The sequence below is a fragment of the Sinocyclocheilus rhinocerous genome, unplaced genomic scaffold, assembly GCF_001515625.1.
Source record: "Sinocyclocheilus rhinocerous isolate Xijiao unplaced genomic scaffold, SAMN03320098_v1.1 scaffold802, whole genome shotgun sequence".
NCBI lineage: Eukaryota > Metazoa > Chordata > Actinopteri > Cypriniformes > Cyprinidae > Sinocyclocheilus > Sinocyclocheilus rhinocerous.
The window spans coordinates 45,545-61,057 of NW_015642061.1; the positions used below are offsets into that span (position 1 = coordinate 45,545).

At 40.1% G+C, this 15,513-nt stretch overlaps 1 protein-coding gene across 1 annotated transcript in view; it reads left to right on the plus strand.

Annotated features, from left to right (window-relative positions):
* Positions 1-1,588: 1,588 nt before the first annotated feature.
* The window catches only part of LOC107755605 (protein CYR61-like), a 34,385-nt gene continuing 20,460 nt past the window's right edge, over positions 1,589-15,513 (plus strand). The window contains exons 1-3 of the mRNA XM_016572494.1: positions 1,589-1,677; positions 1,771-1,937; positions 2,151-2,290. Of these exons, the coding sequence (XP_016427980.1) occupies positions 1,589-1,677; positions 1,771-1,937; positions 2,151-2,290 (396 nt within the window). The remainder of the gene's footprint in view (positions 1,678-1,770; positions 1,938-2,150; positions 2,291-15,513) is intronic.

The window sequence follows — 15,513 nt, forward strand, 5'->3', positions numbered from 1 at the left end:
TGTGTGTAATAAGCAGAGTGTACGCGCGCTGTGGACCCGCCTATACTAACGCACTCTTTAAATAACAAAAAAACTACTGCGCCATTGACTTTAGACCAGGTTTTTGTTGGTCAATGGTGCAGTCTATTTTCAGTTCCTCAAAATAGCAATGCGCCAACAATGCGCCTGAACACACCTCTTTTTTAGACCAGCACGCCCATAGGCACACAAATGGGCGCAAATGCATTTGCTATTTAAACAACGCGGCGCAGGATGGGAAAATGATAACTGCGTCGGGCTGAATCTAGCAAAAACACTTGCGCCGCATTGCACCAGGTGTATGATAGGGCCCTAAGTGGTACATTTTAACAATATGATTTTTAAGAACATTCTTTTCAAGGATTCTTCTTAAGTTTTGTCTTTAAAAAACAAGACAAATTTTTTTTATTTTTTACTTCTTAAGCAATAACTTTCAGAATACAAAATAATCTTATATTTTTTTCTCAAGTCACAAAATAAGAAGAAAATGAATAATTATGTTCCTAATATTGTGAATCAGTTACAATAATTGATAAATAATTACTTTTTATTCTATGGGGTAGCTACAACAGCAAAAGACCTCAAATCCAAAAGGACATGTCTCGGCATGGAGGTGGAAATATCGCTGTTTATGAAGAAGTTAAACTTGCATATTTGCTATTGGTAGACGCACAGACTACCAATAGCAACCAATAGTATCTCTCTCTCTGGTAACTGCATTACTCTGCAATGGAGGCAACACTGAAGCCTCCATTACTAGATCTTTTGTAATTACAATGTGATTCTGGGTAGAGAACACTGTAACAGTTTTCATATGTATTATGATTAATTTTGTTTGCTGTTTTGGCATGGTAATATTATACAGTACATTAATAGGAAAGGGGGCCCACAAATTCCTTTGCCTATGTCGCAATAAGAGGTAAATCCAGCCCTGGACTTGAGTACGTGAAAAAATAAGAAACATTCTCAAAAACACAGTTTATTATATACCAAAACTAGTATGATCTTCACGTACTACCAACTGAAATAATCAAGTACTTTTGTGTCATGATAAACTGTATGTGTAAGAGCACAGATCTTCTCCAGACTCACTGTTTTGGACAATGTCCTGCATCTTCTTCCAGACTCTGAAGGGCAGGTTGCCCAAGTAACGTGGCACATGAATCAAAGCTCCAGAAGGCATCTGTGGATCCGGCTGTTTAATCTGACGCTCTGTGTGCTCAGCTTGAGACTGAAATCAAACCGCATTCACTTCAGTCATCTCAATCAACACACATTATCACATCACATCATTAATATCCATGATAGACTCAAAAGTAAAAGCAAAGAGAGACTTCCATCAGCACCCTCTGCGCAGATCAAGCAGATAACAGAGCAGGTGAGGGCCTGCACTATTTAATTTATACCAGATGAGTTCAAGGTTGCACAGGCATTAGAGAACCTCCTCCCGATGATGCCACCTAACATTTTATGTATCAGATCCTCACAGATCATCTAAGCACTGCTAGTGGCAGATTCTTATTCTAACTCAACACACCCTTATACAGACACTATGCAAGCTTTCATTAAGATGTATCCGCACAAGCTGGTCCTGCAGAACATTGCTGAAGTCATGGATGTCCCAAATATCAGAACTGGAGATGTGAAGGCTTTTAAGCTGTTTGCACTATGTGTGCGTTCCCTAGTGAGCATGCTGGAACAACTGGGACCTGAAAGAACTGTTTAATTAGACTGTGGGTCGCATGTTTCAAGACTTCAAAGCAAACTCCCTCATGAGCTAAAAATTAGCTTCAAGAGATACATACACCCACTGAGGGTAACCATACCAACTATCCTAGATTTCTCTAACTGGTTGGAGTACGAGCTCCAAGTACAAGATGATGGCAAAAGGATGACAGGTTTCCCACCAGAACCCAGCAGTAAGAAATGGCAGGACTGCTGTGACCTAAGGGCTTCAAGGCAACCAACCTCAATCTTGTTGGGCACACAGAAACCTATTACTCGTAGTGAAATCCAAGCTCCCGCTCCAGAGGTAATGTTTATATCTGCCAGATTCAAAGGGAGATTGCATGCATATTGCCCCTACTATGACAATACCATTCACTTCTTGAATGGGTGTGCCAATTTCAAAGAAATCACTAAGGAACAGAAGAAATCTTGGATCCGAAAGATCAATCGATGCTGGTGCTGTGGACGAAGTCATCATGCCTTAAAATCCAACCTGAAATCTCTGGACATCCTGTATGAAGATCACATTGTCTATAGCCACAAGGTGAGCAAAGTCATCATCACCAACGGGGACAAATCTTTTGAGGCATATGCTGTGTTAGACGACCGCACCACAGCACAGCAGTTAAATCTGAAAGGGCAGTCTAAGGACCAACAGTCTCGTTCATTGTGTCTCCTGTCACTAAGTAACGCTTGGTCCCACTGAGCAATCTCACCCTGTTGCATCTCTCCAGAAGATGTACCAACATTTAGCTGGATTGCCTTTGCAGCAAATAGACAGAGTACAGCCTGTACTGCTAATTGGCTCAGATTGTCAACACCTTCTTATCTCTATTGAGCTCTTTCGCCTAGGCCCTCCAGGTGGACCTGCCACAGTCAGAACTCGGCTAGGCTGGAAGCTACAAGGCCTTACACATGAGATCAATCATTGGCTCAACACTTACCAGTGCCTCTTTACTGCCATCTCCCCCAATGCTGATCTGTTTCCCTAAGTGGAAAAGACTGAAAATTGAGAATTTACTATTGTCATTTTGCATTATTTACACACTACTTTCGTATTTAATGCTGTACAGTTGCTTTGACACAATCTGTATTGTTAAAAGCGCTATATAAATAAAGGTGACTTGACTTGACTATGGCAGATGGATGTAATTCCATATCACAGTGAGAAAGTAGTGACCCAGTCAAAATTTGATCAAGAGGCCATCAGACTTTACAAGAGAAAACAGTGAGCGTTAATGTGGATGGTGTCATGCGGTATGTGACACCACTCCTTCGCATACAACATATGCCAACTCTGCATGTGCCAAAAAAGCTTTCCTGCTGCAGCTAAGAAGCATTGAGCGGAAGCTGATGAAGAACCCTGATCAGGCGTGTGCTTACAAAACTGAGAATGAGAGACTTAAGAATGTTGGCTATGTGGAGAAACTGCAACCTGCAACTGAAACTCAGCGAGGCTAAAGCCGGGTTTCCATCCAAAGTTGCGAATTTAACTTATACGCAAAACTGGAATATCACATAAAACATTTGCGAACAAGCATAGTTTCCATCCAACAAGTCAAAGAGAACAATATCATCACTTCCTGATAAACTGGCACTATAAATCACTAAGAAAAGTAGGAGAATATACTAATTTTCATATATAATAATTTACTTGCACCTCAAAGCGAGCAGACGAAACACAATAAATGCGGCCATTGCTTTCGGAGGTGGATGCTGCTGTTTGGGAACGCAGTCTTGTAAGACATTTCTGGGAGGCAATTATACATAAATACTTTGATGACAGACTTTGCATTTCCGAATGACCATAACAACATTTCAGATGCTGTGAATGAGATCGGTCCGCTGGTTAGTCAGGTTTTGCCTTCCCATAGCGCAAGGTCACATGACTTTTTTGATGCGCTTGGAGGAATTTATCCGCAAAATGCATTTCCATCTCTCATTATTCGCATCAACCCTTTTTCGCACAAGTCAAAAACCACCTCAAGCGAGCGTAAAAACTTTTTTGTGAATTACGGGATTTTTATTTGAAATTTGCCATTTCCATCACTCGTTTCTCATGCAACACTTCAAAATGCGCATTAAAATAGGGTGATGGAAACTTAGCTTGAGAGATCACAAAAGTCAAGGTACATCCCTCACCATATGATCTCGCATAACGGCAAGAATCGTGTCGTTTAGAACTGCTCATTCCAGTATGAGGGCTAAAACTTGAATGAGCTGCTTGAACCTCCCTGTTTCAGCACTGGTCTTTCACACCTTGGATCTGAAAAAGACTCCAGAAATGGGTGTGTAAAACTGGAAAAGTGGGAGTGTAGAGGGTGGGAAAAGGAGAGACAACAACCAATAAAACACAGACCTACAACACACTCATTATACAGACAAATGAATATTAAAATATCTTTAAAACAGAAAGAATAAAGGCAGTTACTTTCTGTTTACTCTTCTTTGAATTTTCGGGCTGTATCGTTTGCTGTGTCTCACAATAATCCGTCGTGTCATCGCGTTCATGATCAGACGAGCCGCAGCTGCCGCTGTATCAGCGCATCCCCTTATTTGCACATCTTTTATTTAAAGAAGACATGATATGTGCGCGTGCTAGTTCATGTTTGGAGCACGGGAGAATATGAACTATGTTCACATAAACACGCTTGCTCCGGTCCGGATATGAACTATGATCCGCGCAGCGAGTGTTATTAAACCCATCGCGGCGTTCAGCGCAGAAACCACTCTCTCATGCGAGCTCCACGTGTTGTCATATGAAATATTGTTACGGTCATGTTTACAGAAATGAACTGACAGTGCGAAGTTCTTTCATGAGATTTGAATTCTCAGCTGTAAGATAACCTCATGCATAATACAGCGCAGTGATTGGATCATAAGAGTTAATTCTCATCATGAATACTACTGAAAAAAGCGCAGAAAACTGATGACGTAGACTTGTACTCTCTAGCAATGGCAGCCAATCACCACTCCAGATTAACGCATATGCGTCACTTTTTGTGATGTAGGCTCAACTTTGCTTTTTGAACCGGAAGAATGAAATTGCTTAAAAAAATGAAAGAAAAAAAAACACTTTTACTTTAATGATAGACATAATGAGTGCTAAAGTTGTTTTTACTGATGTGCAACCTGTTCATATATGTTAACATCTCAAAAAATGTGTTTTAAGGTTTCTTGACACTTTAAGTCTCACCCTGTTGACAGTGTTGCTGCATTTCCGTGAACACGAACATTTCCGGGATGTTTCATCAGGTGAGGCTGCTTCCTGATGACAAACCTTTACTTCGGTTCATGTGGAGAGACATAACCTTAGATCAAGAACCACATGTGTACCAGTGGCAAGTACTTCCCTTTGGGACTATCTGCAGTCCCTGTTGTGCCAGGAGATCATGTGAGGGAGGTGATAGAAAAGTCCTTCTATGTTGACAATTGTCTCCACAGTCTCACCTCCAAAGATGCTGCCAAAGATCTTGTTGATCAACTCTGTGCGCTGCTAAATGAAGGGGCTTTGAATTGTGACATTGGGCCAACAATTGCCTGGCAGTGGGCGCTCGCATTCCCTCTGATACAAGATTGAACAGCTGTGAGCTCTGGCTTAGTTAGAGCCTGCACGATACCCATGCATCTACCCTTGAACTGCTCTGGCATTGGACACTTTGCACTACAAGCACAGGGAAGTGAATTGCACTAAAGTAACCATGTGCAGCATTTATTGTGTCCTGGCCAGCCAATATGATCCCCTTGGCTATATTATCCCATACACCACCAGAGCGAAAATACTGGTTGCAGCACCTGTGGAATAAAAAGCGTGACTGGGTTGACCCACAACTTCCAGAAGATATGCTCAGCTTTATGGAGTTCCTTGGAAAACGGATTGAATGATCCGGAAGAGATATCACTGCCAAGATACTATTCCAGTCCATACATAGACCTCCTGACTAGTAGACGTGATATACACGTATTCTGTCATGCATATGAGCAGGCCTATGGACCCATGGCCTAATTGCGGACCGAAAACACAGAAGGCCAAGTTGAAGTTGCATTTCTAGCGGCCAGATCACGTGTTGCCCCCCAAAAGCAACAGTCTATACCTCGCCTTGAACTATGTTCAGCTCTGAGTGGCGCACGGCTCTCCAAAGTCCTTGTCACAGAACTCACCATCCCTATCTGTTCCTTTAACACGCTGGTTAGATTCTATGACTGTGCCCACCTGGCTGTTGTCAAGTTCATGTTGTTACAAGGTGTTTGTGGGAACTCAGGTAGCGGAAATACAAGAACATTTGCATTACATACGGTATCATCTGAGGACAATCCTGCAGACACCATCACAAGAGGTAAATGCCTGTGTGACCTCGTAAAATGAAGCCAATGGAATCGAGGTCCTTCCTTTCTCAAACTGCCACCAGAGAATTAGCCAGAGCAACATTCCCTGCCTGCTGAAGAGCAGAGTAACGAGTTAAGTAGCATTTTGTGGATCATCTACAGTTTTACATTTGTCAAATCCACAGCAGTGTGACACACTAGCTGAGTTCATAAAGGCATGCAGTCAGCATCTTTATGGTGCAGCAAACATTATATGTGCTGATAAACAAAGAGAGATAGAACAAACAGTGCTTCATGTAACATGACTCTGGGCCTGTTCCACTTTAGCCGACTATGGGGCGGGTCTTTGAGAGTTGTGTAATTTTGAACACCTGCCAAGAACTATGAAATGGTCTCTTGGATTTTGGTTTGGCCCTTCTGTTTTGCCTCTTGGTTTGTTATTATTTTTGGTTGTTTCCTTATAGTTCTTTTGGACATTTTGCTGGTGCACAGCTTCTGATTCAGTTCTTGCTGATGAATTTGCTTTAATTCACAAAAATAAGTTTGAAATTAGACAAGAACCTGATTGGTTTGCATATGATAAGAGTATGGAAAATCTTGATTTCTCTAGGACAAAACTGTCGCGTCCATCTGGGAAAGGTGATTCAGAAGATGTATGCAATTACTGTCAGGCTAAAGGCCACTGGAAACATGAATGCCCAGTGCTTTAAGCTAAAGTTCAATATTCAACAGGAAATAAGAAAACTAAAAGTGCTGTTTTAGGAGCAAAATCGGTAGAGTTGGTAACATCTGTTCAGTCAACGCCTGAAATGGCTGTTGAAAATGACTGTGAAATCCTGAATTCTAGTTTTTCACGTTTTGTTACAGAAGGTTATATTTCACTAGTAGGCTCTAGAGAAAGGAATCATATACTGGTAGCAATGTTTTGATTGAATGAATGAATGATGCATTTATACTAGAGGAATGATTAGAAGAATAGGATTGAATGTAGTCTCAGTTCCCCTACTGGAAGTGATGATGATTTCAGATTTGGTCCAGGAAGAGGTAAGACTTGGGGTATGGCCCTGTTTGCCAGTTGTAGGTGTGGACATTATTCTTCTAAACAATTTAGCTGGGGATAGAGTCAGTTGGTCCACCAGCTTTGGTGGTGTCCTCCTCTTTATCTGTTTCAGATGTGTCCGATGAAAATGCCCAGAATTTTCTAGAAGTGTTTGTTTCTTCTGTTGTGACTCGTGTTGGGAGTAAGTCTTCATCTGTGACTCAGTCAGAGGTTAAGAAAGAAGGCAAGACATTGACTGAAATTTGACAGACTTCTTCCTCCAGATGTGCTGTAAGATACATCTTCGGGGTATTATCTAGACGCAGACGTATTAGTCAGAAAGTGGGTGCCTCATGGTAAAGATTTTGTAGGAGTCCCAATTGTTCAAATTGTTGTTCCAAAAAAATTTGTGACCTCGTTCTGAAAACAGCTCATGATTCTTCAGGCCATTTGGGTGGTAAAAAAAAAACTTTTCAGTTAATTCTAGTGGTATATTTTCTAATCCAATTCCAGTGGTAAATCAACTATTTTAATATTTTATTGTGGACTGTGTGGGTCTGCTACCTAAGTCCGGAGTGGGTAGTAAGTATCTACTTACAGTAATGTGTCAGGCAACCAGGTTTCTGGCTGCCTATCCTTTACGTTCGATTACTGCAAAGATGGTGTTAAAAGCCTTAACAAGCCATTGTTTTTGGGGGGGAATTCCTAAAGTCATACAAACAGACCAAGGATCAAATTTTACTTCCAAAATATTTGTACAGCTGTAATGAAAATGACTCTTGATTCTGTTTCCTCACCTCGATGTGTTGAATTGTGTCCTCAAGCTCTGCTTTAGTGAGTTCATTGTCTTGTAGATGTATTACTAAGTAATATAGTGCTGTATCAAGCTCAGCCTGGAATTTAACAAAATTAAAACACATAAAACACTGGCTCAAATTAAACTGATTCAGAAACTAAAACCAAACATAAAACAAAGGCAACATGGGCTAACACAAAATACAGTTTTTATTTATTTATTTATTTATTGGAAGCAAGGAGTTCCGACTGAGCCTGCATGAAAATGTGTTTGTCCCCGTTACTGATTCCCCAAGTCTATGAAACTACATTAATAGACTCAACTAGTCCTGATTAGGGCCAGATTTACTAAACAGGGCTAATTAGTGTGAGAGTGCTAAAATCCCATAAAAGTGCTGATGGGAGAGGAAAGTTCAGCAGCTGATCTACTGACAATTTCCATGGTTATTTCCATAATGACAAAGCAATCTACCAAAAGCAGTGCAAATTATAGCTTCTGGTTTAAAATATGCTTTTGGGTGTTAAACTATGTCAGAAATACCAGTAAATTGACTAGCGCAAACCTTAGTAAATTGCATTGCATGATTCATTTATATACCCTCCTATAAATTTTGGGAAACAAATTCAAATACAAATATGGTCAGCCTCAAAAATGACTCTTTTTTAAAATGTTTTTGTGTTTTTTTATGCTAAAAGAGGGTTTGCACAAGCTGTTAGAAAATCTAGCTCTTAGTGCATGTCATATGAAGTTGAGTAAAATGACAGAGAATGTGATGTGTTTATGACTTACTGTTCTTTACATGTGAAACAAAACACATATTCGTCTTACCTTGTATGATGAAGCCACTTCACTGATGTGTTTTAATGCGTGACTGATGTGTTTTTGTGAATCTCTACACACTAAACAAACAGACTGTTTGTCCTCCAGACAGAAGAGTTCGAGTTTCTCACCATGTAAACGGCAGACCTCCTCAGACAAGAAACAAGAAAGCTCTTCAGCAGTTACATTTTGTGAATCCATTTTCACAGTTTGTGCTCCAATCTAAACTTAACTTTACTTGCTGAATGGCGGTTTCAAGAATGAATCACTATGAGAACCACAAAGAGCTGCTGTCTGTTCAGAAACAAACCTCTCAAAAATCCTTTATGAAAGTATTTCTCACTGATCGCTGGTCGCATTTGTCAAGAGAAAAGAGAGTCAGAGTGATAGAAATAAACCCCTCTCCCCCTGGTCATTGTTGTAAGAGGGTGGAGCTTCTGTTTACCTTTGGGTGTGTTAAAACAGATCAGAGAGGAGCATCAGGATTTCTTCAGGTTAAAGTTTAACATTTGTTGCATTCATTTCATTCAAAATTAACTTACATTGAAATACACATTATGTACATATAATAGATAAATCAAACACAAATTGATAATGAAAAGACTCAGGTTACTTTATTTATGTCTAATATTGTTCTTTATTTGTCACAAAGTTTCTCCAGGGTCTGTCATGATCAAATCTTTCACAAAATGATTTCTTCACATGCCGAAGTCACAGTGATAAACACACGCCTGCTTATGGTGCAGATTGTCAGGGTTTGGAGACGCGAACAAAGGTGGGAAGAGCAACCAAAAATGTATAACTTATAATTACTTAAGCAGAAGTAGGTAAAAATGTCAATAACTACTTGAGTAAGAGTGAAAAAGTATTCAATGAAAAGACTAATTTAGCAGCGGAACAAGCAAGATAATGATGATGGTGAATCAGTGAAGCATGTGGGCTATGTGAAGAGGAAGAAAGTTTGTTTTCAGCCAAAGAAAGGTAAGTCACTAGCAGAATACACAGAGTGTGACAAAAATGTAAAGCAAATATGTAAAGCATGTCACGTAATGTTTGGAGAAATGCAAGAGTTGCACACAAACAGAGAAACAGCATAAAATACATGGATTTGATCATGATGAGGGACCATATGAAAGAGACCGAACTGAACCAAGCCAATGAGCAGGACTGAAACCTTCAAGGTAAATAAACAGGCGCTGATTTTAAATCTATCCTTACAAAATTTAACCATGGTTTTATTATAATAAAAGTGAAGTAACCATGGATTTTTGGCGCACTGATTAACATTTGTATAACCACAGTTTAAGTAACATAGTTAAACTATGGTTAGTGTACCAAAACGATAGTTAATTTGTGGTTACCATGGTTTAACTATAGTATCCATGTTAGGTGTACAGGTGCAGATTGTAATGTCATGTCAAGAGATCTGGATACTCTGACGCCTGACAGAAATGACATGAAAAATCACAATGTAAATGTCACCATTGGTCAGTAATGCCTCAAACACCAATACAAAGACAAGTTTTAAGCCATAGAGCAAAATACATGTGCACCACCTTGGGTTAAATAAAAAGGATTTACATGAAATAAAAGAGAATACAGAAGACATTCAGAGTGAATTTGAAGGTTCATTCACGTTTCTGTGTTGCTGGAGTCCATAATTTCAGAACGCTGTGTCATGGTGCGTGACAATGCAAAAGAGCGCAAAGGTCAAACATGTCTGTCTACTGCGTGTTTACATAGAGAAACAATGGAAAAGAAGTGGAATGGAAAAATGAGTTCTGTATGAACGGCCCCTAAATACGTTTCTGTGTTGCTGGAGTCCATCATTTCAGAACGCTGTGTCATGGTGCGTGACAATGCAAAAGAGCGCAAAGGTCAAACATGTCTGTCTACTGCGTGTTTACATAGAGAAACAATGGAAAAGAAGTGGAATGGAAAAATGAGTTCTGTATGAACGGCCCCTAACAATGGCACAAATGTTAGCTCTGCTATAACAAAAATGAAGCAGCAACAGTGATGACATAGTTGAGCAAGAAAGCAACAGCGCAACTGATGACCTGACAGTTGACCAATCACAACACATTGGTTTAGCTGACCAGTCAGAGCACATTGCACTTTTTGGAAAAAGATGCTTCATAGAAACTGGAACTGAACAGAGAAGAAAGTTGCTGTAATAGTGTCAAACAGAGATTATTATTGGGAGATGTGAGGGTCTTTAGTTGCCATTGAAATAAGCGTAACGGCTAACTTGGATCACGCAAGGCACCTCAACAGCTTCATTGGGGAAATACGAATTTACCTTTATTTATTAAAGGGGTCATGAACTGCCTTTGTTTTTTATTTTATACTATTCTCTAAGGTCCACTTATTTTAACCAGGTTTTTATACATTAAGAACATCATAATTTAGAAGTAATAGGCAATTTTCTGTTCTGTTTTTAACCCCCCTCATCAGAACGCTCTGTTTAGGCGTGGAGGATTGTAGACTCGTAAGTAAATGCCCACTGCTATGATTAATACTCGTAAGTAAATGCCCACTGCTAGATGATTCTATCTACCACAGAAATATAAAGTTCATTAACATTTATGACTGTTATAGTGCCACCTTTGGTCGGATTGGAGGAGTTTGCAAAAGCAGTTTTTTTTATGGCCAATGGTGGCCATGTTTACTGAGATATGCAAATGTCCTTATAGACACTTGTGATACTTTGGACCAAGAGCGTGCACACCAATTTTCATGTTAATAGGACAAATTGTTGCGCAGCCATTTTTATGTTTTTCCACCTTATAGCGCCACCATGTGGCCAAGCTCTGCGATTTTTTTCCTGTGACCTTAAATTAAGCTCTTACATAAGTGTTCTGAGTTTGACGAAGATGTCTCATTCCGTTCAGGAGTTATAGGCATTTTACTAAAAGTGGCATGGGACGTTTTGGCATCCCTTTGCGACGGTGAGTCGCAAGTTCAACTTTTTTTGATAATTATTGATATTCACTCTCCAGCAGTGGTGGAAAGAGTACTGAAAAAATATACTCAAGTAAAAGTACCATTACCTTCCAACAAATGTAGTGTGAGTAGAGTAAAAGTACTTGTCCAAAAAACTACTTGAGTAAGAGTAAAAGAGTAGCCTATTTAAAAGTACTCATGAGTATTGAGTAGTGAGTACTGAGCTGTGGATTCTACCCCCTCATAATAAACGCTGTACACCGCAATTTATACATTTTAAAAACGTTGTACATTCTGTAATTCACATTATCTTGTTTGTCATAAAGAATGAAGAATATCTTTCATCCAGCAGTTTTAATTTTGACTGCCAACTCTTTAAAATACATCAAAACAGCACGGAAACAGTATTCAGTTGAAGAAAAGATGAAAGTTATTCTCAGTACAATCATCCCCATTTAAATCATAAAGTTTGAAAAAATTGATTTAAAATCATGTGTAAGGCCACTGAGACAGCATGCTGTTGTTGCAGAATGTTTAGAACAGTGCAAATACAAACACCATTAGAAACTCATAGTTCATCAAACTCAAAGTAATGAGACAAACTAAATCAAAGACATGGAAAATATATCTCCAAAATACAAAATACACAAAAATATGAATATTAACATAATCAAATCACATACACCACACCTAAATCAATTCACTTGCATTAATCATTCAAATTAACTTCAGAAACACTTCATACCTGTTAAAGCACCAATACTAAATCTTAAATCTTAGCCACTGTGGTTGGCTAAGCACAGCACACCAAATCCTATCCTTCATTAGTGCCATTTGTGTGGCGTCCTCACCACACTTTTGTTCTCTGCATTATTTGCATTGTTCCATTTATGTGTCTAAATATCCCCGTAGTTCCTCCCCCACCCTGTTTAACCACAGCGAATAATTAGCCTACACATTGACAAAAAAAAAATTATACACACGGCAATGATTTTTTAACTCCGCTGGAAGTATCTCTTGAGCTGCAGTGTGTGGCATTGTCGTCACAAGTAGCGGAGAATGGGAGTGGTAATTGCAAGTGACGTCACTTGCAGAAGAAGTGCAGATGACTGAGAAAGTGCAAGTCTGAGAATTAAAGTCTGAAGCCAGCAAAACATTAAACATTGCTGTTATTGCGTGAAAGGTGTCATTACGTTTGCTGAGATAATAATAATAATAATTTGTTACATTTATATAGCGTTTTTCTGGGTACTCAAAGCGCTTTACTTGAAAGGGGGGGATCTCGTCATCCACCAACAGTGTGCAGCAGTGATCACTCACAGCATCCACCTGGATGATGTGACGGCAGCCATATTGCGCCAGAACGCCCACCACACAACAGCTTATTTGTGGAGAGGAGACAGAGTGATGAAGCCAATCAGTGTATGGGGGTGATTAGGAGGCCATGATGGTCAGAGGCCAATGGGCAAATTTGGCCAGGATGCCAGGGTTATACCCCTACTCTTTTTCAAAGGACATCCTGGGATTTTTAATGACCACAGAGAGTCAGGACATTGTTTTAACGTCTCATCCGAAAGACGGTGATTTTTGTCAGTATAGTGTCCCCATCACTACACTGGGGAGTTAGGCATTACCCCTGCTGGCCTCACTAACACCTCTTCCAGCAGCAACCTAGTTTTCTCAGGAGGTCTCCCATCCAGGTACTGACTAGGCTCAACCCTGCTTAGCTTCAGTGGACGACCAGTCTTGGGCTGCAGGGTGATATGGCTGCTGGCTCAGATAGACACAGCGCACAGATGAAACTAACTGAAAATCAAATTTATTGTCGATTATTTTCATTATGGGTAAAAAAAATAAACATTTATCGATTAGTTGTTGCAGCCCTACTTCCACTTTCAGCTTTGTCCATTATTTGCATGCCATGAGAAGATTAATAAAGGAAAGTTATTTTCAAGTCTCAAAACCTTTTAATTAATTTCATTTAGGCTAATCAGTGTTATGATTTGACACCAAATAAGCAATGTGTTAAAAGAGTTAGATAAACTCAGTAAAGCTGAGTAGGGATATTTTTAAATATCTGTCTATAAGATGCCAGATCCTCACTGTCAGTGAAAGCAGGTCGATCCAGACCTACAGGTGCAATGTTTACTGACTACTGAATGGTAAGATCCTCAGAGAGGAATCATAATGACAACGGAGGAATGGAAAGACAGTGTCAGTGAAGGAGGTTGTGAATGTGTGTAGATGTGTGTTAGTTACAGGATCAGAGAATGACATTGTTCCTCCGTCATAGTCCAGATACACTCTCACACGCTCAAGATTCTCTTCAACAGAAAAACCAGACTCTGCAGGCAGGCTGTAGTGCACACACCAGACATTGGCATTGAAGAAACCCTTCGGTTTGATTCTGTAGTTATTCCAAGACTCCAGCATGTACTCTTTTTAATCTCCACATCCCAGCAGTGTTCCTGAGTTAAAACCTTCTGAACCCAAAACACAGTAAAAACAGTTCAATCTTTCTGGATTATTAGGAACCCGATGAGCCATTTTAGGGTTTCTTACACTGGTCAGATCATCAGACACGATGAGATGTTGATTTGCAGTGTTTGGATCCAGAATCACAGGAGCTGATGAGCCACAATCAACAGCTGCTTTTATTCTGATGTTCATATAATGATCAAGAGTAAAGCCAACACAGATTATTATGAATTATGAGACTCATCCTATTGATCCAACACATCAGACATTTTCCTCTGATCACTGTCAGTGTTATCAGTAACAAACTCATTTTTATTATCAGTGTTTAATGAGATACAAACATTAGCCTAAATTGTGTTTTTAATAATCAATAAAGGATTGTGTGTTGTACTGTCGTTCGGGTATATTCTTCTCCGCCCCCTTGTCCAAATCTGGGGTGCATTTTCTGTACAACGATGCAACTTGCTGAATAACCACCATGGTACAATGTTTTGTTTAAAACAAATTAGCCAGTCACGACTTTCACAAACACAGTTGCATATCTGCCGTTTGATAGGACCGTTGTTAATGATGTCGCATGCATGTGGTGGAGTAATAACTACTGCTAATTAATCGATTTGAGATCTCCGAGATTCTGTGGTATTGAACATGGCACAGGTGACCTGTTGCATGAAGCTAGATGAACAAACTCTGAGCAATTAACTTCTTTATTAAGGAATCACGTGACGCAAGATGGCGGAGTAGTCGTACTTTTGCTGGGCAGCTGCTGAGCCCTTTGATTTAAACTTTTTCAGTCCAAATAGTCTTCCTTAATTGGTGTTATTCTGAGTGTGGCGGAGGCAAAGTATGTCAGAGAAAGTCTGAATCTAAATTACACGCTCAGAAGACGAAAACAATCTAAACTACCGACTCCCGTACATACAGCCAAGATGGCTGAGGTATTGTTAACCGCTGGTGAAAAGGACGCGATAGTTAAGCTCATTACTTTGGAAGTCTTCGCAGGTGTAGATAAAGTGCTTGAGAACAAAACTGACCCTTTGATGGAGAAGCTCTCTGCCGTAATGGCACATGTTGCAGGGGTGGAAAACCGCTTTGCTGGAGCTGAGTCGCATATATCTAGGATGGAAAACACAGTTGTCAAGGATAATGCAGAACAGCCGGCATTGTAGTCTACTCTACCAGGATCAGGAAACAGTCCTCCATAAAATGCGCTGCACACATCTGAATATTTGGGTTAAACTGTTCTGCAACAGTGAGCAGAGGCCGGCTTGAGTGAGCGACGGGCGGGCTTGAGAACGGCGTGGCCGGCGGATTCGACGAAGGAGCGTCCGGAGGGCTTGCGGCAACCACATGTGACGACCCC